Source organism: Labeo rohita, chromosome 1, assembly GCF_022985175.1.
Source record: "Labeo rohita strain BAU-BD-2019 chromosome 1, IGBB_LRoh.1.0, whole genome shotgun sequence".
NCBI classification, from domain to species: Eukaryota; Metazoa; Chordata; class Actinopteri; order Cypriniformes; family Cyprinidae; genus Labeo; species Labeo rohita.
Window position 1 is genome coordinate 5,141,100 of NC_066869.1, and position 25,819 is coordinate 5,166,918.

General features: G+C 38.0%; 2 protein-coding genes across 7 annotated transcripts; one reads left to right on the top strand and one right to left on the bottom strand.

The window, feature by feature from the left end:
* Positions 1 to 1,587: 1,587 nt before the first annotated feature.
* sh2d3a (SH2 domain containing 3A) lies at positions 1,588 to 14,063 on the top strand. Of its 6 annotated transcripts, XM_051107842.1 has the most exons (16): positions 1,588 to 1,736; positions 2,353 to 2,476; positions 3,910 to 4,027; positions 4,116 to 4,329; positions 7,081 to 7,114; positions 7,193 to 7,309; positions 8,642 to 8,785; positions 8,865 to 9,142; positions 9,247 to 9,329; positions 9,413 to 9,684; positions 9,815 to 10,162; positions 10,733 to 10,848; positions 10,931 to 11,102; positions 12,467 to 12,578; positions 12,652 to 12,837; positions 13,207 to 14,063. In XM_051107842.1, exons 2-16 carry the CDS (start codon positions 2,387 to 2,389, stop codon positions 13,380 to 13,382), a joined length of 2,460 nt encoding a protein of 819 aa, XP_050963799.1. In that variant the 5' UTR covers positions 1,588 to 1,736; positions 2,353 to 2,386; the 3' UTR covers positions 13,383 to 14,063. The 6 variants fall into 6 exon arrangements, with proteins under 6 accessions (XP_050963799.1, XP_050963817.1, XP_050963808.1 ...); XM_051107860.1 differs by lacking the exons at positions 1,588 to 1,736; positions 2,353 to 2,476; positions 3,910 to 4,027; positions 4,116 to 4,329 and adding exons at positions 5,235 to 5,533; positions 6,071 to 6,304; XM_051107868.1 differs by lacking the exons at positions 1,588 to 1,736; positions 2,353 to 2,476; positions 3,910 to 4,027; positions 4,116 to 4,329 and adding exons at positions 5,589 to 5,711; positions 6,071 to 6,304.
* Positions 14,064 to 14,716: 653 nt separating this feature from the next.
* Positions 14,717 to 25,711, bottom strand: trip10b (thyroid hormone receptor interactor 10b). Its single transcript, XM_051107896.1, has 15 exons — positions 25,225 to 25,711; positions 23,749 to 23,864; positions 22,972 to 23,025; positions 22,146 to 22,293; positions 21,958 to 22,020; positions 20,949 to 21,053; positions 20,735 to 20,863; positions 20,505 to 20,651; positions 18,103 to 18,252; positions 17,932 to 17,961; positions 17,523 to 17,632; positions 16,007 to 16,139; positions 15,618 to 15,667; positions 15,356 to 15,486; positions 14,717 to 15,264 (listed from the first exon to the last, which is right to left on the bottom strand). Exons 1-15 carry the CDS (start codon positions 25,246 to 25,248, stop codon positions 15,122 to 15,124), a joined length of 1,533 nt encoding a protein of 510 aa, XP_050963853.1. The 5' UTR covers positions 25,249 to 25,711; the 3' UTR covers positions 14,717 to 15,121.
* Positions 25,712 to 25,819: the final 108 nt, after the last annotated feature.

Genomic DNA, 25,819 nt, shown 5'->3' on the forward strand with positions numbered 1-25,819 from the left:
AATGCACATTATTAATCTTTTAGCTCTGGTTGAACAAATCTTTCTTTGCTTGGTTTGAACAGCAGCTACGCTAATTATGTTCCTATTTGTTCTCTGTTTCTGCCATGGGATTGACATCCCATGGTAACTAGGAATTCACAAGCTCCAGTGTGGATCTAGAACACTTAAGAAGAGATGATGCCAACCCCTCAGAGGACTTCAGATGATGCCAACCCTGAAACAACATACAGCACTACCGAAATTTGCTACTAATTTATAGTGTTCTTTGTCTGTTTGATTACGTCATTAATTGATCTTTACCACACATCTCTGCCATATGTACATCAATATGACATAGTCACCACTAGTAAGCTACTACTAAATATATTGTAAAAACTTTAATTTGCTGTAAAGTTGCTTTGCAACAATATGTATCGTGAAAAGAGCTATACTAATTGAAAAAAAAATTGAATTGAACAGCTTTAAAGGTGATTTTCTCAATATTTAGATTTTTTTGCACCCTCAAGATTTCATATTGTCAAATAGTTGTCTCATACATCAATGGAAAGCTTTTTTATTCTTGATATACGAATCTCAATTTCAAAAAATTGACCCATATGACTGGTTTTGTGGTCCAGGGTCACATATGTATTACCATAAAGTGATTTATACTTAAAACAAGAAAAAAAAAATATGGGTAAGCAGAGTATTGAACAAATTGTATTTAAAAGTATATTCTTGATTTTGAAAACAATAGCCTACTTAATATGGCAAATCAAGCACAGTTCTTTAACTTGATGTTCTTGAGCTCTTGTCTGTGTGTTTTAATGCCTTGTGTCTTAAAGAATTCTTGCCAGTTTTTGTTGATTTCCTCCTCCTACTACCCTTTTTTTTATAAATAATTCTAGCGTTGTATTTATCTATTACAGTCCAAAAGAATTACGTTTGAAAATCTTGTTTGGACGCAGATTTTGTACATTAACTTATCAACTGTGTGTTTCTGCACATGATAATATCTAACAGTGTCTTTCATATTTAAGAGAACACCTCAACATATCATCTGTGTAAACGCACTTCTAATGTGTTTCTTATAAACAGCACGTTAGGCCTCATTTTAGCGTTTCCAGGCGCTACATGTGGTTTGTGGTCGTAAATTGACTCACACCACCTCCTGGTGTAAAAATTAAACTACAGCTTGGAGCGCGACACAATGTTGCATTTATTTATTTACATTGTATTGTACTGCAAAGAATCATAACTAAAAGAATCCCCCTAATTAATACTCACATTTTCATATATGACTTATTATTTGCTTCAAAGTGACTCCCAGTCATTCAGGTTTATATTTTACCTGGGAATAAACACACCACCTCGGAATGACTAGAATCACGTCGGACCAGTTACAAGATCGTTACCTGCTAATTTCTCACACAACCGCCAGCCTGAGACGAGCTGATGTTGTTCTGAAAAACACTGAATGTGTCTCAACCTGCAGACCGAAGCCACAACTTCACACGGAGATTCCTGCGCTGTGATTGGCTGATAAGAGGACAGCGGCTGCAGCAGCCAATCAGAACGCAGCGCCTCAGGTTCCTCCATCTGCGGCCGCTGGAACTCAAACGCAGTGAGAAAGACAGATGCGGACAACAGTTGCGGGAAAATAATATTAGAAAAAACACAACTGATGAGCAAAACATAAAGAAAAAGAGAAGATATAACGGATACGAGAAAATACGATCAGGAGTTGAGCAGCACAGGTAGGAATCAAATTAATTTTACATTTGCACTGATAAAAGACAATTTGGCTGCATAACAAACATGAACTGAAAGTTTAATTTATATAATGGTGTCTGGAATTAACTATTTCCATGATTTTTGTGCATGCATATTAACAAGACATACATGTTATACAACATGAATTGCATAAAATTAAAATAACTGTACTGAGTAAATATTACTCAAGATATAAGTGGAAATATATCTACACCGCTCTTGCATATGTCGATCAGTGACTGTTTTCTGAGGGTGTGCAGCTCGAACGATTAATCGCGATTAATCGCATCCGAAATAAAAGTTTTGGTTACATAATACATGTTTGTGTACTGTATATTTATAGTTATATGTACACACACACACACACACATACATGCATGTATATGTTTAAGAAAAATGTATGTTTATATATACAATTTATATTTATATATAACATAAGATGCATGAATATAAATATATAGATGTAAATATTTTCAAATATGTATGTGTGTGCCTTTCTATATACAGAGTAAATATACACAGTACACACACATATATTACGTAAACAAAAACTTTTATTTTGGATGTGATTAATCGCGATTAATCATTTTTGTGTTTTAGAACTGATGAAGCAGATTGTCTGTAGATTTGAGCCATGAACAATCGCTCGATCGCGCGCTGGCTGAGACAGATCGGACTGCCGCAGTACACGGGCGTGCTGGAGAAACACACTTACGGCCTCGAGGTACACACGTGTTTCTTTTATATTTACTTTGTCTCTAATTGTCCAGGTGATATTTTATATAAATCTATGTTAAAGTGCATTTGTCACATTCTTTTTACAATTATTACACATGCAGTTTATTATTTGAGGGACTACATGGAATATTTGTACTTTGAAAATAATTCTTCACACAGCGAGACTACTGTAGAAGAGTTTGTTTGTTCATCAGATTTGTAGAAATGTGTCATTCTATCACTGTCTCACCAATGGATCCTCTGCAGTGAATGGGTGCCGTCAGAACAAGAGTCCAAACAGCTGACAAATACATCACAACAATCCACAAGTAATCCACACCACTCCAGTCCATCACATCTTGAGAAGACAAAAGCTGAAACAATCCATCATTAAAGGGGTCATCGGATGCTAAGTTCACTTTTTCATGCTGTTTGAACATTAATGTGTGCTGGCAGTGTATGTACAAATCTACCCTATAATGATAAAAATCCATGCAGTGATTTTTAATTAATCTGTAAAAATAATATCCCCTTTCTCAAATCGAGCCATTCTCAGATGCCTGTCTGTGTGCCGTCACACCAACAGAAGCCGCTCCCACAATAGTTGATTGACATGAGCGTTTTACCTCAGATCAGCTGTAACAGTCCGACCTCTTTGTTTTGATGCCGGAGCAGGGATGTAAATTAGACAAGAATATCTCTGATTGAGTGACTGAATTGTTGTGTTGCTGGATGTAATAATGAATAATTTTTGCAGAGCTGATTTTGGCAAAGTAAAAAGGGGGTTGTTTTACACAACCATTGAGAATTTTTAACCAAAGCATATTACAGACTTTTCATTAAGACCCTAAAGAATCATATCAACTTGTGGAAAATGGGCATCCGATGACCCCTTTAAAATGTTTTTAAAACATGAGTCCATAATCCATAATAACGCTTCCTCCAGTGAAAAAAAAGTGGTCTGGTTTGAATCAGGAGAGAAGTCTGCACAGATCAAGCACCATTTACAAGCCAAAACAGAATATGTGGGTGGATTTTGATGTGAGAAACAACAGGTTATTATGGATTATGGACTCGGATTATGGACTCAGATAGTTAAAAATGTCTCAATAGTGGATTGTTTTCACCTTCGTCTTTTCAAGATGTGAACTGATGGACTGGAGTGGTGTGGATTACTTGTGGATTATTGTGATTTGTTTATTGTGTGTTTTTATCAGCTGTTTGGATGCACTTTCTGACGGCACCCATTCACTGCAGAGGATCTATTGCTGAGACAGTGATGGAATGACACGTTTCTCCAAATCCGATGAACAAACTCATCCACATATCAGACGGCCTGAGTCTGAGTACATTAAGAGCAATTTTTCGTTTTTGAGTGAACTATTCCTTTAAAATATTGAAACGCTGTGTGTGTGTGTGTGTGTGTGTGTGTGTGTGTAGGGTCTCCTATTAGTGACAGAAGATGATCTTAGACTGATGGGAGTTGAAGATCCGGATCACAGATCAACCATCATAAATCAACTACAGAAACAACAGCAGATAATACAGCCTGAGAAAGGTGAAAACACACACAGATAAATCAGTATCACTCTTCACTGTGTCCTTGTGCTACATTATCGTTACTATCACGCTCTCTCTCTCCTCAGAGAATAACTCTACAGTAATGACTGGCACTATGAGTCGTAAGTACTCACTGGCCTCATCGCTTGACCTGGTCAAACCCACCACTGACCTCTTCCGTCAAAGCATTGTGCCTCGACTGCGTCGCCGTGACAACCAGAGAGTCTCCGCATCCTGTCTCCAGCTCCCAACCCACACCTGTGATGAAGACCACGCCCCTCCCACCAAACACAAACTCAGGTTAGTTTATGACCATATTTAATTCACCATTCCTATTTATTAATTATATTGAACCTAGTGCCAAATTCAAGTAGAATTGGTTTTAGTGAGTAAACTAATAATTTGTACATGGCTGCATGGTTTGCATGCATGGAATTGGTTGAATTATAGTTGAATAGCAATTGTTAGACCTTTATTTGAATGTCGATTTATCGATGCCACGCAGAGTGCAGTATAATATAATCTAATATAATATGCAAATACCAATCATGAAGTCAGTTATGCTGTTAATCCCGGATTTCTGCGGTAGTTAAACTCGTGGCCACAACAAAACTAAGCGTTTTATATGTTGCTTTACTGTCTGAAAATCTGGAATCTGAGGGTGCAAAAAAATCACAATATTGAGAAAATCACCTTTAAAGTTGTCCAAATCAAGTTCTTAGCAATGCATATTACATATCAAAGTATCATATATTAAGACAAGTTTTGATATATTTACGGTATAAAATGTACAAAATATCTTTGTGGAACATGATTTTTACTTAATATCCAATTTTTGCTACTTAAGTTTTTTTTTTCCTCCAAGGTAACATACTAGTTAAATGTCAGTGTCAATGGCAGGTTGCACTGTGACCACAAATACTATGTCCTTTAATAGCATGAAAATGTTCCAACGTTTTATTGTATTTACTTGTAAAAGTTTATTTTAAGGAATTTGCTTTTTACCCTGAGAAATACTCATTTGAGTAAAACGTGTGACAGCATGCCCCGGGCTGCCCTATTAAAATATACCTACAGGTACAACATAAGTTAACAGTTTTTTCCCTTCTCATTCTGTCGTCATTTAAGAGCAACATGTCACGGCGCACACTTTGGATTTTTCCATGTGAACGCGCATACGGTGTGAACGCGGCGTCTTGCGCAACGCGCGCGTCTCTGGTTAAGCGCAGCTGAACGGGGCGTCGACAGATCAAGCCGACACAGGTCTCTCTCTGCCGCCGGAGATCAGGCATGTCTGTCGGGTTGCGGGTTTTCAGGGCCTCAGGAGGTGTCACACAGGTGAGTGTGCGCGGAATGCGAGGAATGCGCGAGAGATAGCGGCGCGTGCGCGCGCGGGAGGAGCGCGGCGGAGCGTGTGCGAACTCGTCAGCTGTGAGGAAGAAACACTCGGATCATGATCTCCCGTTGAGAAACTCCAGCACAGGGATTTCTTTTATTTTTCCAGGTAAGTTTCTGCCGCTTCTCCATGTTCGCGGCGGATTCTTTATGGCTGTTAATGATTATCCCGCTGTTTGCGATGGGAAGGGCAGAACTGCTGCTGCAGAGACCTTTGATATTCTACACGATATATCTGCTCTTTAAACTCTATTTGTTGCAGTAAGGTCGAGTTGTGGATACTTTAAGTAAGTTTGCGTCTAAAGCAGCTGTCCTGCATTATCTTGCTGTGAGTTGAACTCAAGTGTGTGTTATTAGCAAACTTTGACTCTGAAAAACAATAATGTCTTCCAAATGCTAGATCAGACTGATAACATGTGTACATTATTATTATTATTTTTTTATCAAAGTATTTTATTATTATACAATACAAAATATCAATATAGCACACTTCCAAAAAACATGGTAACACAGAGAAACTGTAGTACTTTTCTTAGTGTAGCTTTATCTCGGTCACTGTTTTACACTCATGTTGCTGTCATTAGGGCATGGCTATGAAGAAAGTACAGTAAAGTGAGCTCATAGCCTGAGTGTTAATTGTTTTCAGGGGGTTTGACAGAATCGACCTTGAATCCAGAAGGTCAGGAAAAGCCCATAACATCCGTTTCCATGGCAACCAATCCCAGGACATTCCCTGATGTCCAGAGGACACAATGTGGCGGGTTTGGCTGCGCGATGGGAAGGAAACGCCATTAAAGCCAAGTGATTTAAAAACAAGAGTCTCCATGTCAGCGATCTGAAGCGCTTTACTGTGCCGTTCTCAGAGGTCTTTACTGAAAAGGTAGAGTTTTTAACGAAGAAGAGTTTGGGACGGTCAGCGTTCTGAGCAGACGGAGGGTGTGGTGGACGGATTCAGGGAGAGGAAGTGGCTTTGACTTGAATGCATGTCTAGCAAAATGTGTTGTACTGTGTTAAATCCCTGCACTAGGATGATCATCATGGATGTGTACTAGATCATAATACTGGTCTCAGGACAGTCGGCTTGAGAGAGCAGCTGAAGAAACTAAAGTTTATGCCTGATGACCATGCGCATGTGTTTTGATGCTGTACAAACTTAAACATTTGGGTTTCTGGAACCCTGATCTAATTTGCATTCATTTCCAGAATATTAACCCAGATAGAACGCGTACGTCTGCAAGATGTCTGTTAAAGATCTCTTGATCTGGAAAGCATCTGCTGTGTACAAACATCTGACAGACGTCTTTTAGATGTCAGTTTTACATACATTCAATATCATAAACATCTTACAGACATCTAATAGATGTCTATTTGACATCTGATAGGAAACATTCAATAGACTTACTGCAGATGAGCAAACACTCTAACAAACACGACTTGCAGATGTAAATGCAGATGTCAAATAGACGACTCTGTGATGTACGTGTGCTATCAGGGAATCTGAACAGTGGATAAACCGGGTGCACCTCAGATGCACTTGAATGTGCTAAAAGTGTATGACAAATACAGAAATGTAAATACTACAATGAACAACATAATTAGTTTGAACTGTTTTGTAAAGAAAGCAACACACATCATCTGTTGTGCTCTGTTTTGCAGCAGGAGGAAGAGTGTGACGGCCTTCATCAGTCAGGTGAGAGAGTCACTTTATCACTCATATTTTACCCCACTAGAACACCGGTGTTTTACTGTTACTGTGATGTTTCTGAAGGTGTTCTCAGGCCTGAAGGAGATGGACTCTCTGAAGAAGGAGCTGGAGGAGGAGCTCAAACTCAGCACTGAAGATCTGAGGAGTCACGCCTGGTATCATGGACAGCTGCAGCGTGAGGTGTGTTTGTGTGTATCGTTCACTGACATTTACATGTCAGTCCAAACTTGCAGTATGCTGTAATTTTCCTTTGTGGAAGAGAACAGGAGAAATGTTTGAAGAATGTTCATGCAGCTCCCTTCCACATGAACATTTATAGCAGCAGAAACATAAAAAGCTCAACAAAGCACATTAAAATCATAAAAGTAGCACAATCCATGCATTATTCCAAGTCTTCTCTGGTCATATGATGTTGTGGTGTGAGGAACTGACACGTGTTCACATGTTTCCATGTTCAAATGTCTGCTTTTGTGTTCCTTGGAAAAGAACAATAGCATATGGGTTTTGATTTCATTTCTAGCTGAACTATTCTTTTTGGTTTTCAATCTAGAATGGGACCCTCATCTTAAAATCTAAAAGACATCTATATAGTTTCTTGTATAAAGACCACATTTTTACTTAAAAAAAGTTTACATTAAAAATATTAATGGGTCAAAGACATTAAGATGTCCACATCAAAAGAAATTTAGTGATTTTACGTCCGTAGAAAGCACATTAAATGTCAGTAAAGTGCCTTTTTTTTAAGGTTTCAAATAAGTTTTTTTTTTTTGAGAATAAAATGTCAAGATTTGTTTGAAATAATGTTGCATTGTTATTCAGTGTATCACAATATTTATGTAAAAATTCAAACAACATGCTTATTCTGACTTGTACATGTTAAAATATATAAACGAATAAGGGAGCATATTAAATTTTATTGTTTTAAATGAGTAAAAAAATCTTACTGATAAATCAGCAAAACCTAGGTTAGTGTTATTACAACTTACTAGTATTTGAGCGAAAGTAATTTGTCTTTTAATATGTCATAAATTGATTTTTGTCGTAAATATGCCTGACAAGATATTTGCTATTTATTTTTTGCTCAGAAAAACAAAAACAAAAATGCAATTATATTAAAGAGAAAACTTTTGGAAAAACAACAACAATTTAAACCCTTTTTTGTCTTTGATGTTTTGAAAACTTAAACTGGAATCTATTTAGCTTCTGTTACTATTTTATTTTATCATTTATTTACTAATTTATTCACACATTTAAATGTTTGCTTCAATCTAATTTTATTCTTTATTTAAAGAAAAATGTTATTTATTGAACTTTTTATTATTTATTTATTTATTTATTTACCTATAAACTCATTTATTTTTACACTTTATTAAAAGTAACACCTAATTTCAATTTTTTATTATTATTGTGTAGCTATATTATTGTTTATTGATTTATCTATTTACTCATCTGTTGCCTTATTTGTTTCTAAAATCTATTTTTGCTGATATATTTTTTAATCTGTTTGTTCAGGGTGCGGAGCAGCTGTTGTGTAGAGACGGGGAGTTTCTGGTGCGTGACTCCAGCTCCAGCGCGGGCGATTACGTCCTGACCTGCATGTGGAAAAATCAACCCATGCACTTCAAAATCATACGTGTCGTGCTGCGACCCAAACAGGTGTGCCATCCGTCTCAGCGTTTATCATTTCTGAGAGATGCTGAGTCTGACGTGTGTGTGTGTGTGTGTGTGTTTATAGGGTTACACCCGGGAGCTCTTTCAGTTTGAGAACGATCAGTTCGATAATATTCCAGCATTAATTCGCTTTCACGTCGGCGGACGCCGTCCCATCTCACATTCCACCGGCGCCATTATCTTTCAGCCAATCACGCGCACTGTGCCTCTACGCATCATCAGCGAGCGCCAGGCTGCGAGGTCATCGAGCTCCTCCCTCCTGTCACATGGTCAGAGCAAGAGGCGGAGCCTGAGCTCCTCACAAAAAGAGACACTGCAGATCAGCAGCAGCACCCTGCTCAGGTAAACACACACATATGCTGGAAAGCTCATGAATGTCTAGCAGATGACATCTTTGTTTTTTAAAGTGTTCAAGCTAATTATCCACCTCACCACCTGTGTGTTAGGAGTGGCAGTCAGCCTGCTAATCTAGAGACAGTGGGGAGACCCTCTCTACAGTCCGCACAATCTGACAGCAACCTCCGCACAGGTACAAACACACATGTGTGAACATATTTGTAAACTGATCTGAGGTCTGATCATCATACAGAATGATTTGTTCATGTTGTGCAGGTGTCCCTCAGAGCTGTCCGTCACAGGAGTCTAGCCCCGCCCCCGTCTCTCCGGTGTTCCGCACAGGAAGTGAGCCTGTGCTCAGCCCAGCTGCTTCCTGTGCCACTCCGCCTAGCCAGTCGAGTCTCGGCGGCTGTCCTCTGCGCGGCTCCGATGGACAGCTGCATTCACGAGCGCCTCCCAAACCGCTGCGGATCTCCATCGTTTTCACCCCGACTCAACATGAACCGGTGTCTGATCCTGGCGGCCTGTACGGTGAGCTGGTGCCGCAGGTAAGAGTTTCAATTTTAGAATTTAAAGGAAGTCAAAACTGTTTGCAAATTGACTTCAATGTTCCAAAGAAACCTAATTAATAATATTTTAATAGTTAGACGTTATAAACTCACTTTTGACCTTGCGTAGGTCCCCATCACCATGTTGCCCAAAGGTCACGCGGCACGTCTCCGCGCTCAGGAGCGATGGACCAGCCGCGCGCGTCTCACCGAGACCAGCTTCGGCTTCCTGGAGGCGCAGAAGCTGGAGGAGGAGCACAGGGAGAGCGAGAGTATCGAGGAGGAGGAGCGCGACTGGCGTTTCGAGCGACCACAGACTGAGACCACATCATGTTTCCGTCTGGATGAATTCCGCTCGCTTCTGCTGCCGGACAACAACCGTCCGCTGGATCAGAGCGTCTTGCTGAAGGTCAAAGAGCTGCTGACATGCACCGACGCCAGGACCACCGCTCTGCACATGCTCAGTGTCAACTGCCAGGTACCACACGCCAACATTATCATCACTCACTGAAACTAGTGAAACATGAACAGTGAAGATGAAATAAAATATTAGATGACTAGCAATTACCTCAGCAATTAAACAAGTTTATGCTTATGAAATTTTTTTTTTTTTTTAAATATCTAAATTTCTAGAATAAGAAAGAATAATTATTTTAAGCTAATTCGCTTCTAAAGTAAGTGTATATTGATTTAAGAATGTTTGGATATTTGTACTGGAAAACAAGACAAAAAATATCTTTTTTTTTGTACTTAAAATAAATGACTATTAAACTAAAACTGAAATAAAATGTATTTAAACCAAATAGTAATAAACCAAAACTGATGCAAAAACTTTTTTTTTCCCCTAAAATAAAACTTGATACCTAAAGTCATTTTGCTTCTCAAGTAAATGTATCTTGATTTAAAATTGTTTAGATATTTGTACTGGAAAGCAAGACAAAAATACTGAGAAAGATCTGTTTTTGCAGTTGTTAAATGCCAGTTCAAAATATTAATAAAAACTATAATAGTTCATAAAAATAACCCAGTCAACACACATCTGCCTCAGGTGGCTCGGGTCACAGGTGTGACGGTGGAGCAGAAGAGGCTCATGGGAGTGGAAACCGGTCTGGAGCTCATCACGCTGCCGCATGGAGGCCAGCTGAGACAGGACTTGCTGGAGAGGTGTGTGGTGTCACAGTGATGATGATGGTGATAGTGATAATGTCATGTGGCGTGATGACATGAAGGTATGATTCCCCATCAGGCATCACACTCTGGCTCTGGGCATTGTGGTGGATCTTCTGGGCTGTACGGGGACGGTGGGTCAGCGGGCGACGGTGCTGCACAGGATCATCCAGCTGGCGCAGGAGCTGCGCAACACCGCGCACGACCTGTACGCCTTCTCCGCCGTCATGAAAGCACTGGAGATGCCGCAGGTACTTCCTACACGGAGTTCAAATGCAGAACTAATAGTCATTTTAAATTACATATTAAAGAACAGGACAAAATGTAACTAATAGTTATCACCTTTCTTCCCCAGTTGAATTGGAAAAAAGTCTAAATATCCAAATAATTAAATACACACTAATTTGCATTCATTTCCAGGATAAAAATCTGAAGATTTCATAAAGTCAGGCTCAGAATTCTTGTCTGATTTTTGTTATATTAGAGTTTTTCAAGAGGGGATTTTAAATTTCTCTTTTCATCACTCCATAAATCAGAAAATACTGTCAAGAGACAGAAAACAAACACATTGTCACCATGTTTCTAGGAATAAAATGTTGTATAAATCTGTGTGAATGAAATATGAACAAACTCTTCAGTAAAAACCATCAGAACATAGAGAGGAATAAAACTGTAAGTTTTGGTGAATGTTAGTGCTGCTGAAGTAGAGAAAAAACTCACAACTTTTAAATGTAAGCACTTTCTCCATGTTTCTACGAATAAAATGTTGTATAAATCAGTGTGAATGAAATATAAACAAACCCTTCAGTAAAAACCTTCAGTATATAGAGAGGAATAAAACTGTAAGTTTTGGTGTATGAAAGTGCTGCCGAAGTGGAGAAACAAACTTTTAAAATGTGTATTGGAATTTAAATCTACAGACGCAAACAGATAAAGAGCAATAATACAACAGTGTAAATGATATATGAACAAACCCCTCAGTAAAAACCTTCAGAATATAGACAGAAATAAAACTATTAAGTTTGGTGAATGTTAGTGCTGCTGAAATAGAGAAAAAAACTCACAACCTTTACATATAAGTACTTTCTCCAAGTTTCTAGGAGAAAGATGTACTATAAATTAGTGTGAATGATATATGAACAAACCCCTCAGTAAAAACCTTCAGAATATAGAGAGGAAGTATGTAAGTGCTGCTGAAGTAGAGAAAAAACTAATTTTGAGAAATATGCTTTAAAGATACGTATTATAAATTAAATCCATAGATCCAAATAGATAAAGTGCAGTAATAAGACCATGTCAATGAAATATGAACAAACCCATCAGTAAAAGAAGGGAATAAATCTCTATGTTTTGGTGTATCTAAGTGCTGCTGAAGTGGAGAACCAAACTTTTAATAATATGTATTGTAATCTACAGATGCAAATAGAGAAATTGTAATAGAATAAGCAAAATGTGTTTTGGATGTGTTTTGGATGTTTTCTTTATACTAGTCTGAAAGAAGATATGTTATGAAAAGCCAAACAGCCCAAAAATCTCAAAACTGACCAGTGCATGAAAAAAAAACAACTATGTTTTCCCCATCATTTTAATGTTTAATATATAAATAATATCACAGGTGGTGAGGCTGGAGATGACGTGGAGAGCGCTGAGGCGCAATCACACCGACAGTGCCGTGACGTTTGAAAAAAGTCTTAAACCCTTCATGAAATCGCTGAACGAGGGTGACGGTGAGTGTTTGTCGTAAGCTAACTGTGTCTCGTGTTGATGTTGAGTGAGTTTCCAGCAAGTGTTGTGTTGTAGACACCGTGGTGTCGGGGCCGCTGTCTCTGCCGCACATGGTGCCGTTGCTGAGGCTGATGGAGGGTGAGGACAGCGTGGAATCCACCGACAGAGGCTGCCAGCTGCTTTACAACCTGCTGCAGTCGGCACGCAACGCCGCGCTACACGCTAACGACTGCACGCAACACGCTCACGGCCTGCTCTCCGGTACACACACACACACACGCCCCAGCCAAATGCTGTCAATGCAAACTAGCTTTTGCAGAAATTGCTAGTAAATTTCACAATTACAGAGTAACGGCAAGAAACATATTTAAACATTTTTAAGTAAAAAAAAACTGAAATAGTATTTTCTTTTAAACATACTCCTAAAATGGCTCCTTGTCTCGAACATTACAAAAAATAAGTTACAAATACATTAAATGTATTTGTTATAAAATTGTATTTGCATTCAGTTCTCTGACTTCAATGCAGCAGCAATGAGAAAGGCACTAAATTTGGTGACAAAATGCCCAAATTGGCAACACTGACAAACATACACACAAAGCATTATGACCTGTGGTTCTCTGCCTCCAGCCGGATGGGAGCCAATCCCAGAGCTGCTGGAGCTGTTTCAGACGGAGTTCGCCCTTCGGCTCTTCTGGGGACAAACGGGTGCCAAGGCCGATCGCAAGGAGCGCTACGCCAAATTCGACAAGATCCTCACGGTCCTCTCCAATAAACTAGAACCAGACGGGAGCACAGAGGTTTGACCTCGTCAGCAGCCTCTACTGGCGAACACGGGAACTGAACCGCTCAATGAATGAACCCACATCTGATTTATATTCAGATTACAATACATGTTTAAAAAGACCAGAAAAACTCTCCAAACCAAAGCACAATCAGACAATAAACGACTTTTAGACATGATGCCATTGTTAAGGTGAAGTTGATGCTCTTATTGTAAGATTCAATGTTTTGACAACATTCAGTTTGTTTACAGTGATGATGATAATGATGTTTTAAAGCTGTGATTGTGTTCACACTTGAGTGAAATGTGCCAGATCTATATGCTAAATTACAGAGGCACGCTTTCTCTTACCTGAAACATTTCTGACAGTTTACACGTAAAGAATATATTTTAATTTCTTAATGGATTAAAATGTGAACATGAAATAGCCTCAAACCCAATTCACTTTCTTTAGCCAGGATTAGGAAAACAGCATGTTCAACAAGCTCAAAGGGGTAGGTGTTAATACATTGTGATGTAATAAAAGTCTTTTAGATGAGTGTGCACCAATGAATTTACACATCATAGAATCCCTGGTAAATGTAAATTGAGTGAATTTGGTTTCGCTTTGACTGAAAGTAGTGTCGACAGTGTTTAATAACTGTTGTGTGCAACCAGCAGGGGGAGACAAACACCAAAACACTCCCCTTTTTTTTTTTTTTTTTACCTAAACACATTCTGCACATTTAAAATCAGCAAACTCACCGTCACATCTGTGTGTGTATATGTATGACATGTATGTCATTTTAAACATTCTTGAGTTTGAAATTAAAATAAATTTTTTTAAATACCTTAAGGCCAGTTCACTCTAAGAACAATAACTACCTGTAAAGTTCTCATTATCATTCTAATTCAATGAGAATGAGGAAGTCCACACGACTATAATGATAATCACACTGAGGAATCATGTCCAAAAATGATAAAAACACTTATCGCCAATGAGAAGACCTCAGCGTTTAAAGCGGCAGATTTCATCAACAGAGCGTTTACAAACAGGCAGTATATCTTTATAGTGATCATTCCTGGCATGAACAAGCCTTAATGGGATAGTTCACCCAAAAACATTAACATTATGTCATCATTTGCTCACACTGGTGTTCTAATGATGTAAGTCTTTCTTTCATTTTTGGACCACAAAAGGAGAAATTTGACAATATACATCAATATCACAGAATGAACCCACACCAAAAAAATGTTATATATTCCACGTGTTCTGATCGTTTATAATAAGGTAACACAAATCCAAATTTAATGTATTACTTAATGAAAATCCTGACCTTCACTGTTGTACTCGAGCATTTAAAGTGGCAGACGCACTTATTGATATCGTGTGGACGCTTCTATATTGTCGTAGTTATTGTTTTTGGGTTGAACGGATCTTGAAAATAAATATGGCAATCATTTAGCATACGTTTGGACACCCTTGACTGTATTTATACTTCATGACATTACAACGACAGCTGAAGGCTTCTACATGCAATAATGACCAAACGCAACAGAAAAGTCCACCAAAGTCCATTTTAAAACTACAAATGTGCAGGAAAACACCAGAAGCAGCATAAGGCACACTGACAGAAAAGGAAGAAATCAAAAACATGCAACTTAAAGTAAAAACACTCCCCGTAACATAAAAAACACAAGAGTTGGCGGAGTCACACGAGCGCAGCTCACGCTCCCATAAAACACGCTATCAGCTGTTTGTGATGGAGGATAAAGGTGCGATCAGATGGTCTGGATGTAGGACGCCGGCACGTATCCCTCGTCTCCATTGGCCCTCTGGACTCGGACCCATCCGTCGCCCTGATCCTCCTGCATCAGACTCAGCTGCTCGCCCACACGCATGGATATGGCACCTTCGCTGCTCCCTGAAACACACACACGCAAACGCAGATGCTCACGGACCGATCTTAGCCTTTACTAAACATTAACATAAGTGCATAAAAGAGAGCAGCTCACCGTCAAAGTCATAGAGCGCTTTGCACTGGCCAATGGGCACGTCGATGTCAAAGTCCTCATCAAAATCACATTCGTAGATGTTCTCTGACGGAGACACACTGGACTCGCTCAGCACAGCGATATACTCTGAACTGCACACATGTGAAAGCAGTTAAAATCACACTGTGATGTAAGCAAACGCATCTCAGATAAAACCCCAAGTCATGTTTTCAAAACACACACAATCCCACATAAAGACAGACATGTTTGCTGACAGACCAACCTGGCAGGATAACGTTGCAGCGTCCCACCGCCGGCTTCAGTGAGCTGGACCTGCAGAACACACGTGTGTTTATATGTGTCTAAATGCTACATGTGTAAAACAAACGTGTGTACTTGTTTTTGCTACACTGTGGGGACCAAATGTCCCCACAAGGATAGTAAAACCTGAAATTTTTGACATTGCAGGCCGCTCCCCACAACTTAAAAAATGATTAAAAATAGTCAATGATGTTTATCTGAAAGTGTAACGATGCAAACATGTTTTCTGTGAGGGCTAGGATTAGGGTTAGGGTTGAGTTAGGGGATAGACAACATTGTTTGGTCAGTATAAAAACTATAGAAGTCTATGGAAAGTCCCCACAATTCACAAAAACAAACATGTGTGTGTACCTGGTATTTGTTGAGCTCTCCTCTCAGTTTGGCGATGTTATGAGCGGTCTGTGTGATCTGAGGCTGAAGGCTGGACGGATCTCCGAGCTGAGAGTTCTGCTCATAAACGCCCTTCATCCTCATCAGAGCCTCACTGATGGACGGACAGACAGACGGAGTAAAAGTGTTAATGTGAACTGCAGGATTCTCAGGATCTGCTAGTTTCATTAGTCACAGAAAGTGTCGCTTATAATAAGCGGACATGGCAACCCTTGAAGAGCGTGCTATGTCAAGCAGCCTTACAGACGTAAATGAAATGCGACAGCACTGTCGACAGTGGTTCGGTTAAAATCACTGAACACAAGTTCTTGGTTGCTGTATTATAACTTTGGTCAAAAATAGCAGATACCAAAGGCATAAGTTATCCAAACATTGCTAGAGTGACAATCAATCATTGCAATTATTGATAATTACAATTATCGCTCCTGAAACTTCAGAGAGTGAACATGGCTGTAGTGCATCAGCAGTCATGGAAATGGGATCAGTGTAGCTGGAGTGAATGAACTTGACAATGCTTAAAAGAGTAGCTCACTTCCAGAATAAAAATGTATAGATAATTTACCCCCTTGTCATCCAAGATGTTTGCATCTTTCTTTATTCAGTCGTAAAAAAAATATGTTTCTTCAGGAAAACATTTCAGGAATGTTCTCCATATAGTGGACTTCTATGATGCCTCCAAAATGCAGTTTAAATGCAGCTGTAAAGGGCTCTAAATAATCCCAGAAACGATCGGTTATTTTCTATACTTTTTAACCTCAAACTCTTGTCGTCTATTCTGTGTGATGCACATGTGAACTCTGTGCACTCCGGTTCAATACAGTTAGGGTATGCCTAAAAACTCCCATCTCGTTTTTTCCTCCAACTTTAAAACTGCCCTACATTGCTGCAGAAGTACCGACCCAGTGTTTACAAAGTGAACATGCAAAGATCAAATACCCTTTACACAAGAAGGTAAAACGGCAATGTAGGACAATTTTGAAGTTGGAGCAGAAAATGAGATGGGAGGTTTTAGACATACCCTAACTGTACTGAACCAGAGTGCACATGTGCATTGCAGAGAATCAAGCATTTGAGGTTAGAAAGTATATAAATTGTCAATTTGTTTTGAAAATAACTGATTGTTTCGCTAGACAAGACCCTTCTTCCTCATCTGGGATTGTTTAGAGCTTTGTTTTAAACTGCATTTTGGAAGATCAAACTCACACGCACCATTGAAGTCCACTATATGGAGAACATTCCTGACATGTTTTCCTCAAGAAACAGAACTTCTTATCAACTGATGAAAGAAAAGACATGGACATCCTGAATGACAAGGGGGTGAGTACGTTATATGTATATCTTTGTTCTGGAAGTGGACTTATCCTTTAAGCCAAGACCATTTTTTTTTAAGTCACACGAACATGGTCGCTGACGTGTTGTGGGTTACTGGTTGTATGATTTGTGGCATGTAAAGGTGTTCAGTGAGGCGGTGATGTACCTCTGGTCCGTCTCTCTCTGCAGCTCCTTCTGAATGTCATCGATCTTCTCCTGCAGACGCCTCCTCCTCTGATCCAGTGGGAGACGAGAGAGATCCTCCAACGATGGTGGCTTCACAAACACACACAGAAACATCAATACTCCACACACTAAACGCTCAGACTGACCACTCCCTCACCTGAGAGAACATACTCTTAGCATACGTAATCTTACATCAAAAACCCCCGTACAAATGTTAGATTGAAAGTTACTGATGAGTCATGATTTGTTTGTGATCTGTACGCACAAATTTGACCGCAGTGACCCCATGCAAGATCATGCACCGGAATTGTATCACTTATAAACAGTATAAAACAGTATACAAAAAACAAAAAAACAAAACACAAAACATTATGCGTAAAGCTGCTCACCGTGTTCTTATCAGGAGATGTCACCTGAAACTTCAGACACATGCACAAATGTAAATACATGTATATTTACATAAACACATCATATATAAACTCATCTTAATTTGGTGTGTTCTGTTTCACCATGTGCCCATCTGAGGCCAGTGTGCTGATGGCAGTACTCTGTGTGCGTACCTTGTTTTTCTTGTGGAACAGCTGTTTGATGCGGACTTTCGGCTGGTTGTCAGATGCGGGAGCTCTGACTACCTGACTGTAATCCTCAAACTCCACGTCGGCAGGAGGCTTCGCGCCCGTTTTATGCTGCTCTATGAGAGCCAGAGTGTCCTACAAACACAACAACACCACATCAAGATGGCAAATCTCTCTGCACTGCTACCATTGACTTATTTTTCATACAGAGCAGGAATGAAGAGAAAAAAAAGAAAGGAAAGTAAAAAAAAAAAAATCACATATTAGATCCTGATTGTCTCAGTTGTTTCAGCAGAACAGAGATCAGGCTGAAACTGCTGCTTCTCCTGAGAAAAAGACACCAGTGATGTCTTGCGTGTCCTTAAGGGTTTCAGAAGAGATCTCAGTGGCGTCTCAAACTGTGCTCTGATTAGAGTCCGCAGTCATTTAATCAAACGTGACCCTGGACCACAAAACCAGTCTTAAGTAGCACGGGTATATTTGTAGCAAAATACAGTTTATGGATCAAAATGATTAATTTTTCTTTTATGACAAAAAAACTGGATATTAAAGGAGAAGTTCACTTGCAGAACTAAAATGTACAGATAATTTACTCACCCCCTTGTCATCCAAGATGTTCATGTCTTTTCTTTAAGTCGAAAAGAAATTACGTTACTTGAGGAAAACATTTCAGGAATGTTCTCCATATAATGGACTGATCTGGTTCCCCAAGTTTGAACTTCAAAAATGCAGTTTAAATGCGGCTCCAAAGGCCTTTAAACAATTGCTACAATTTATAAACCTTTTAACCTCGAATGCTCATCTTGTCTCATCTCTGCGATGCACATGTGAACTCTGTGCATTCCGGTTCAACACACTTACGAAAAACTCCCATCTCATTCTCTCCTCCAACTTCAAAATCGTCCTACATCACTGTTTTATTACACTGTTTTGTTTATTTTTTATTTTTTGTAAAGAGCATTTGACCTTCTATGCACATTTACTTTGTAAACACTGGGTCAGTACTTCTGCAGCAATGTAGGATGATTTTGAAGTAAATGAGATTGTGCTGAACCGGAGTACGCATGTGAATCACAAAGCTAGACAAGATGAGCATTTGAGGTTAAAAAGTATATAAATTGTAATTTTTTTTAGGAAATAACCAATGATTTCACTAGATAAGAAGAAGAAGCCTCATTTAAACTGTATTTTGGAAATTCAAATTCGGGGCACCATATCAGTCCATTATATGAAGAAAAATCCTGAAATGTTTTCCTCAAGTAACATAATTTCTTTAGAAAGACATGAACATCTTGCATGACAAGGGGGTGAGTCTGTAAATTTTGTTCTGAAAGTGAACTTGATTTTTACTTAAAGGATATTACGTAAAGATCATGTTCCATGAAGATTTTTTTTTTTTTAATTTAGTAAATTTGCTACCATAAATATCAAAACTTACTTCATTTTTGATTTGTAATATGCATTGCTAAGAACTTCATTTGGACAACTTTAAAGTTGATTTTCTCAATATATATAATTATTATTTTTTTAATTTATTTATATTTTTTTCTGCACCCTCAGATTCCAGATTTTCAAATAGTTGTATCTTGTCCAAATATTGTCCCAAAAAACCATACATCAATGGAAATCTTTTTTTCAGCACCGGTCCGTATGACTGGTTTTGTGGTCCAGAGTCACAAATGCATTTAAATGAAATTATTTTTATCCACTTATTTATACTAACCAATCTAAATAAAATCCACTTATTTTAAGTATTTTTTTGTTGTTAATTTTAATCAAACATTTTAAGCATTTGTTTTTAATCAAAGTGTATTTAGTTTATTTAAAACACATTTTACCTATTTTAACATTTTGTATACATTTTAAGTATTTTAATCTATCATTTATTTTCATCAAATATTTTTATTTATTTTAATTAAATTTTCCAAATCCATTTGAATAATTTTGTATTTGTTTCTTTTAAGCATTTTTTTTTTAGCATTTATTCTAGTCAAATGTGCATTTACTGTAATCCAATTTTACTGATTTTCAAATTTTTCTATTTAAATCAATTGTTTTCTTTATTATAATCAAACCCCTTTTTATTTTAATAATTGACTTATTGATCTAAAGATCTGATTTGATTTAAAGTCACCACAGTTTCAGGAAATAGTAACAATGTCAGTAAATGTGAACTGGAGAGATGTGATTGTGCATAACAGTGGAATGATGTACAGCCACATGACCAGACTCACACATTCCTGCAGCTCCTATCAGCTCACGTCAAATTACTGTCAGCGTTCATGAACTTCTTCAGGCTGGCTAAAGACATACACTGTGATCTTTCCATGCAGACTGCAGGGAAACCTGATGTGTGTGTGTGTGTGTGTGTGTGTGTGTGTGCGCACTTGTTTCTCATTGATGTTCCTCCCGGTGGAGATGATCGTGTCCAAACACTTGTTGATGTTGGGCAGGACGTTCTTCTCGGTTTCGGAGAACTGCACGTAACCGTCGGCTAACATCCGGATGCGCCGCTCCTCCATTTCCTGCAGCTTCTGTCAGCGACAGACAGGAAGTACAGCTTATAATATTCCAGTCAGGCTGATTATCTCACTGATGACAGCAGACAATCACTCACCTTATACACAAACGGGATCTCGACGTAGTAGAAGTTGTTCTGTTCCATGTTGTATTTCTGGAGCTGTGAAGCGTATTCGTTCTTACACTCGTCCGCTAAGTGCACGCGGAAGTGAGCGTGCTGTTTGGCCTAAAACATACACACAAGTACACACAGCGTCTGTTACCCACGATGCATGAAGCATAATCAGGTGTGTTGAAGGAGCGTGTCGTACCTTGTCTACATCTGGTTTAGTGGCGTTGGGGTCCTGCTGGACTTTCTCTGTCTGCTGATTGGCTTTCTCTGCTTCTTTCCATTCCTTCTCAAAACGTTTTTTACTCTGCATATGAACCGACCAATAGAAAATGTCCATGAATCAGTTTTAGCTTTTGATCCACAGCACATTGTAAATGTTTCAGATTTTATAGCCCTCGTTATGATTTCGAACATATTTAATCAATAAGAAAAATCCATCAGTCACAATCAAATCTGGTGCTGTGATATATTGTTGTGTTTTTGTGCAACAAGTCAGTTTTTACAATTACAGTTAGAAAATTTACTGAAAACAAAAACTAACATGATTGAACACTAAAATAAATTTTCATGACTCATAAATGAACCAAATTTTTAAAAAAGGAGCATAAACTAATTAGTTTTAGTTTTTCCATCCACATTATATTGCAAACATTTCAATAACCTAGTCTCTTTCATAACCTTCATACCGTTAAATGTCATTTAACTGACAAAACGGACAAGTCTTGAAATATTAAATACTACTGCAAAACCAGTGATGTTTTAGTGTTCAATTTTTAACGTTTATATTGTTGGTTTTCATTTTTGATTTTAGTTCAAGTTAGTCAAGTATAGTGATATTGCTGTGTGTTCTTTTTATTTATTTAATACATGAATTTAACACAATAATGGTTTTAGTAATAATATTAATTTATTACTTCATAGTTTTAATATTTATAATTCATTATTATTTAATATTTTTATTTTTGTTGTAGTTATTTTAGTACAACATGTCAATCTAAATTAAAATAAGAACTGTTGCATTGTCAACTGAAAAAAGATAGGTTTAAGCTTTTTTAATTTACATTGTATCCATATTTTTATATTTAGTTTTAGTTAACTACAATAACCATGCAAAACTAAAGCGCAATTAGTGTACAAACTATTTTAGGAGTTCAAAACTACAATAACCCTGATCATGTCTACAGCGAGACGATCACACATTCACTCACAGTCTCCAGCAGTTTGAAGCTGCTCTCCAGGTTCTGCTGAGCTTTCTTAATATCACCGAGATACTGCAATAGAGAAACCAGATTCACAATCAGCATCTCATTAAAGCTCAACATTATGAAAAGTAAAGATATTCTGCAAGTTATGACAGTCTGATGTGCAATGAGTGTGATTTCGGTCTCTCGCTCACGTTCTTGCGCTCCTGTCGCAGCTCCTGCAGGTTTTTGCTGAGCTCCACACAGATTTTCACTGTCATGTTCTCGGACAGCTGCTCCCTTTGAGCTGCGTAATCGTTCAGCTCGTTCAGCACGTCCTGAAACGCCTGCTGATTGGTCGGCCTGCAGAAACAGTCAACAACATGCTGATGAAGATCTGTGCTTCTGCCACGGGATAGTAAACATTGTTTTACTGAGGAACATACAGCCAGCTATCAAAGAGAAGTTCTAAGAATGTTCTGCTAACGTTCCCATTAAGTTATGAAAATGTTATTTTGTTAATGTTCAAAACATTCCATTTTTAAAATGTTTTAACAATACTTTTTCTCGGTTATGTGAATGTTTGAGAAAAACGTTAAGAAAATTTTTATTATTTTCAGAAACGTTACGGCAACTTCTGAGTGTTCTCCGAGCCACCTGAAAGTAGTAAGTAGCAATGTTTATGAAACATTAGACAGATGTCCAGCTTAAATTTTTCAGAATAAACATTCCAGGATTGCTGTATAAATAATGTTTTGTGCTAATGTTTTAAGAACATTATTAAAGACCAGATAACTTTGAACAAACATTCTACTGACATTTGTTCATAAATTTGAGAGAACCTTGTCGGAACATCCTCAAACTTGAATTCACAAAATTATTTTTGGTTAATTTAATACCTTGAATACTACCTCTTTTGGTTAACAATAAAGTCTGAAAACAAGCGGCTTTGTCGGAAATACCAGAAATATCTTAATTCGACTCAGAACAGTTGAGAAGCATGCAGATAAACAGCAGTGAGGCTTTGCCTAATCGACTCACTTTGCATCCTGATCTTCTTTGACGCCTCGTCTGGAATATTTTTTAGTGAGGTTCCTTCAGGGAAAAACACACAAAACAGGTAAAACCATGGAGAATCATGTTAACCCTGAGCACCAGGGGCCTTCAAGAACACAAGATCATATACCACTTCAACAATTCACTGCGTACATGAAGAAAAAAATTATATATATATATATATATATATATATATAAATAGAGAGAGAGAGAGAGACAATTCTGTCACCTTTATATGACAATACAACATAATTTCTGTTGATTTGACAAAAAAAATGATGTGAATTCAGGAAGAATTAAAGTGGTGATGTGCTGAGCATTCGGTTTTGTGAGCTAATTAATATTAATGAGCCAATGCTCTTTCATCAGGGAGTCTATAGAAAAATGTACAGGAAAAAAAGTACTGTAAAAATGAAAAATAGAAATAAAACAAAATATATATATATATAAATTACTAAAATAACTTAAAATCTATTAAAATGATTCAGATAAAAAAAATACTGACATATAAAACAAACACTACAGTACAACAGTGCGTAGAAAATAATTAAACATAATAGAAACGAAATATTTCTCTATTATTTTTGCACACGTTTTCAAAATTAACTTTTCTGTAGCATAAACTGGGTGTTTATTTATGAAAATACATTGCTTCTTTTAAACTTCAGAATGGGAGACTCATGTGTGAGGATGAAGATTTTTGGGGGTTTGTGGCATCAAAACCTCTGATTTACACTGTACAAACACAAAGCAGTGTCTTGCCTGAGCTGTTTGGCATAGTTCTGCTCGATCTCAGCTCTCTCTTTGACAAACTTCACATATCGCTCCAGCAGATCCAGTCCGCTCTGAGTGTGTCTCTCGATCACATCATGCTGATCCTGCAAACAAGATACACAGATTTCTGAGCGTGTGTGTGTGTTTGTGGTATGCAGAACATTCCGGCGTCAGGATAGGTGTGTTAGGTGTGGTGCAACGAGTGTATTGCTCTTTTTCCCACATGCAACTCTCAAACTAGCTTGACGGGTCGATCTACTTCACACTAGTAGTGACAAGACGACCTGATCTGATGGGTCACGTGACACACGTAGATTCAGCATGAATTCACGCAACTACTACTGTTTTTAAATACAGCTAATTATAAATATTATAACCTAACTTTACCTTAACTTTTTTTTGCCATAAAAAAAAGAGAGAGAGAGAGAGAGAGTATATACTTTTCTTGTTCATTTTCGTGTTTACATTCATTAGACATGTATCTACTTTAATGGGAAGGTTGTGTGAGCTCACTGATCTACGTCTTGTTGGTCCAGAAATCATTCCAAAGCAATGGAGATCTTTAGTGCTGTTCAGATGATGACGAAGACCAGTGGTTCCCTAAACCAGTCTAACCTGCACTAGTAAAACCTCAGACAGTGAAAGGAAATCACAGTGAAGCTGTCACATGACTTAAGGAATAAATAATAATATAAATATAGGCAAACATAAAACAAAACAAAAAAACAATGCTGTGCCATTTACATTTCTCCATAAACATATAAAATGAGAAGTGGACTAGGAATCATGCTCTTGCAACAGTTCCAACTAAGCCACTATTAAGGCTAGCATGGGAAAACCACAACAAATTTGAGTAATAAAGCTTTATTGATTTTTTGTTAGTTTGTTTCAGTTTGTTGCGTTGTGCACCCCTTAATACCTACGTCTAGCGCGCTTTTAATTTACACCACTTTATTATTAATAATAATATTTATTTAATCATTTTTTATTATTTCAAATGAAACTTAGTGATACATGGTTTCAATATCACAATTACACTTTTTAGGTCACAATGGTTAAACATTCATAAATGATCAACATTAACATTCAGTGTCCTTATTAAACAAACGATTTAGTAGTAAGAATGCGTTCACCTTCGTCTGTACAGTTTTTGAATCCAAAATCTAAAAATCTAAAACACTGACAATCGTAGAGACTGACAATATTTAAATCTACATTAATTATACATTTAGGCGGTGATGTCACTATAATATAATTTCGGACAAGTAAGTTTTAAATCGTCAAACTGTTATCATGACTGCCCTTCACTTAAAAAAATGTCAGCATAGTAATAATGAAAGTGTCAGGAAAAGTTGTGTAAGGTCGGTCTATAAACACTTCAACTTGAAGCACACTTAATCACACACACACACACACACACACACACACACACCTGTTTGCTTGTGAAGTGAAGAATAAACTTACCCAAAGATCTGAACCCCAATGCATGATCTCTGACAGATCAAAACGAAAACCACTGCAGCCCGTCAAAGAACACCGCAAGACATGAAACTCCTGAAGGAAGTTTATTTTAACTCAAATGCCTATTTCCATAAATATAAGGTAGTCCCGTGTGTTTTGATGAGGAGACGTATTCCCCCGTGAAACACGGTTGTATCTGGTTTTCACGAGGTAAATCAGAACTACAGACGTGTAGTTTACTGTGGGGTTTTCTCATCTGATCTCAGTACGCTGCAGGCGCGATTGAATTTCACCACATCACACCTGTGTTCACATCTACAGGTACTTTTGATTGCGCTTCTAATTCTTTGGTCGGTTTCATTCGATGGGCATTTTACAAATGACACCGTCTCTAAACCCGTTAAGAAATAAAAATACAACAACAGTAAAAAGGAAAATATTTATGGCCCGGGATGTTGAAGAGAGTAGTTTGTGATCAGGTTTGTTGTAACACTAACTCACACTGACATCTACTGGATCGAAAATATTATTGGATACTAAACCTGCTCGAGGTGGACGAACGATCCAATCACAGTCCGCTGGTGATGAAATGGCCCAA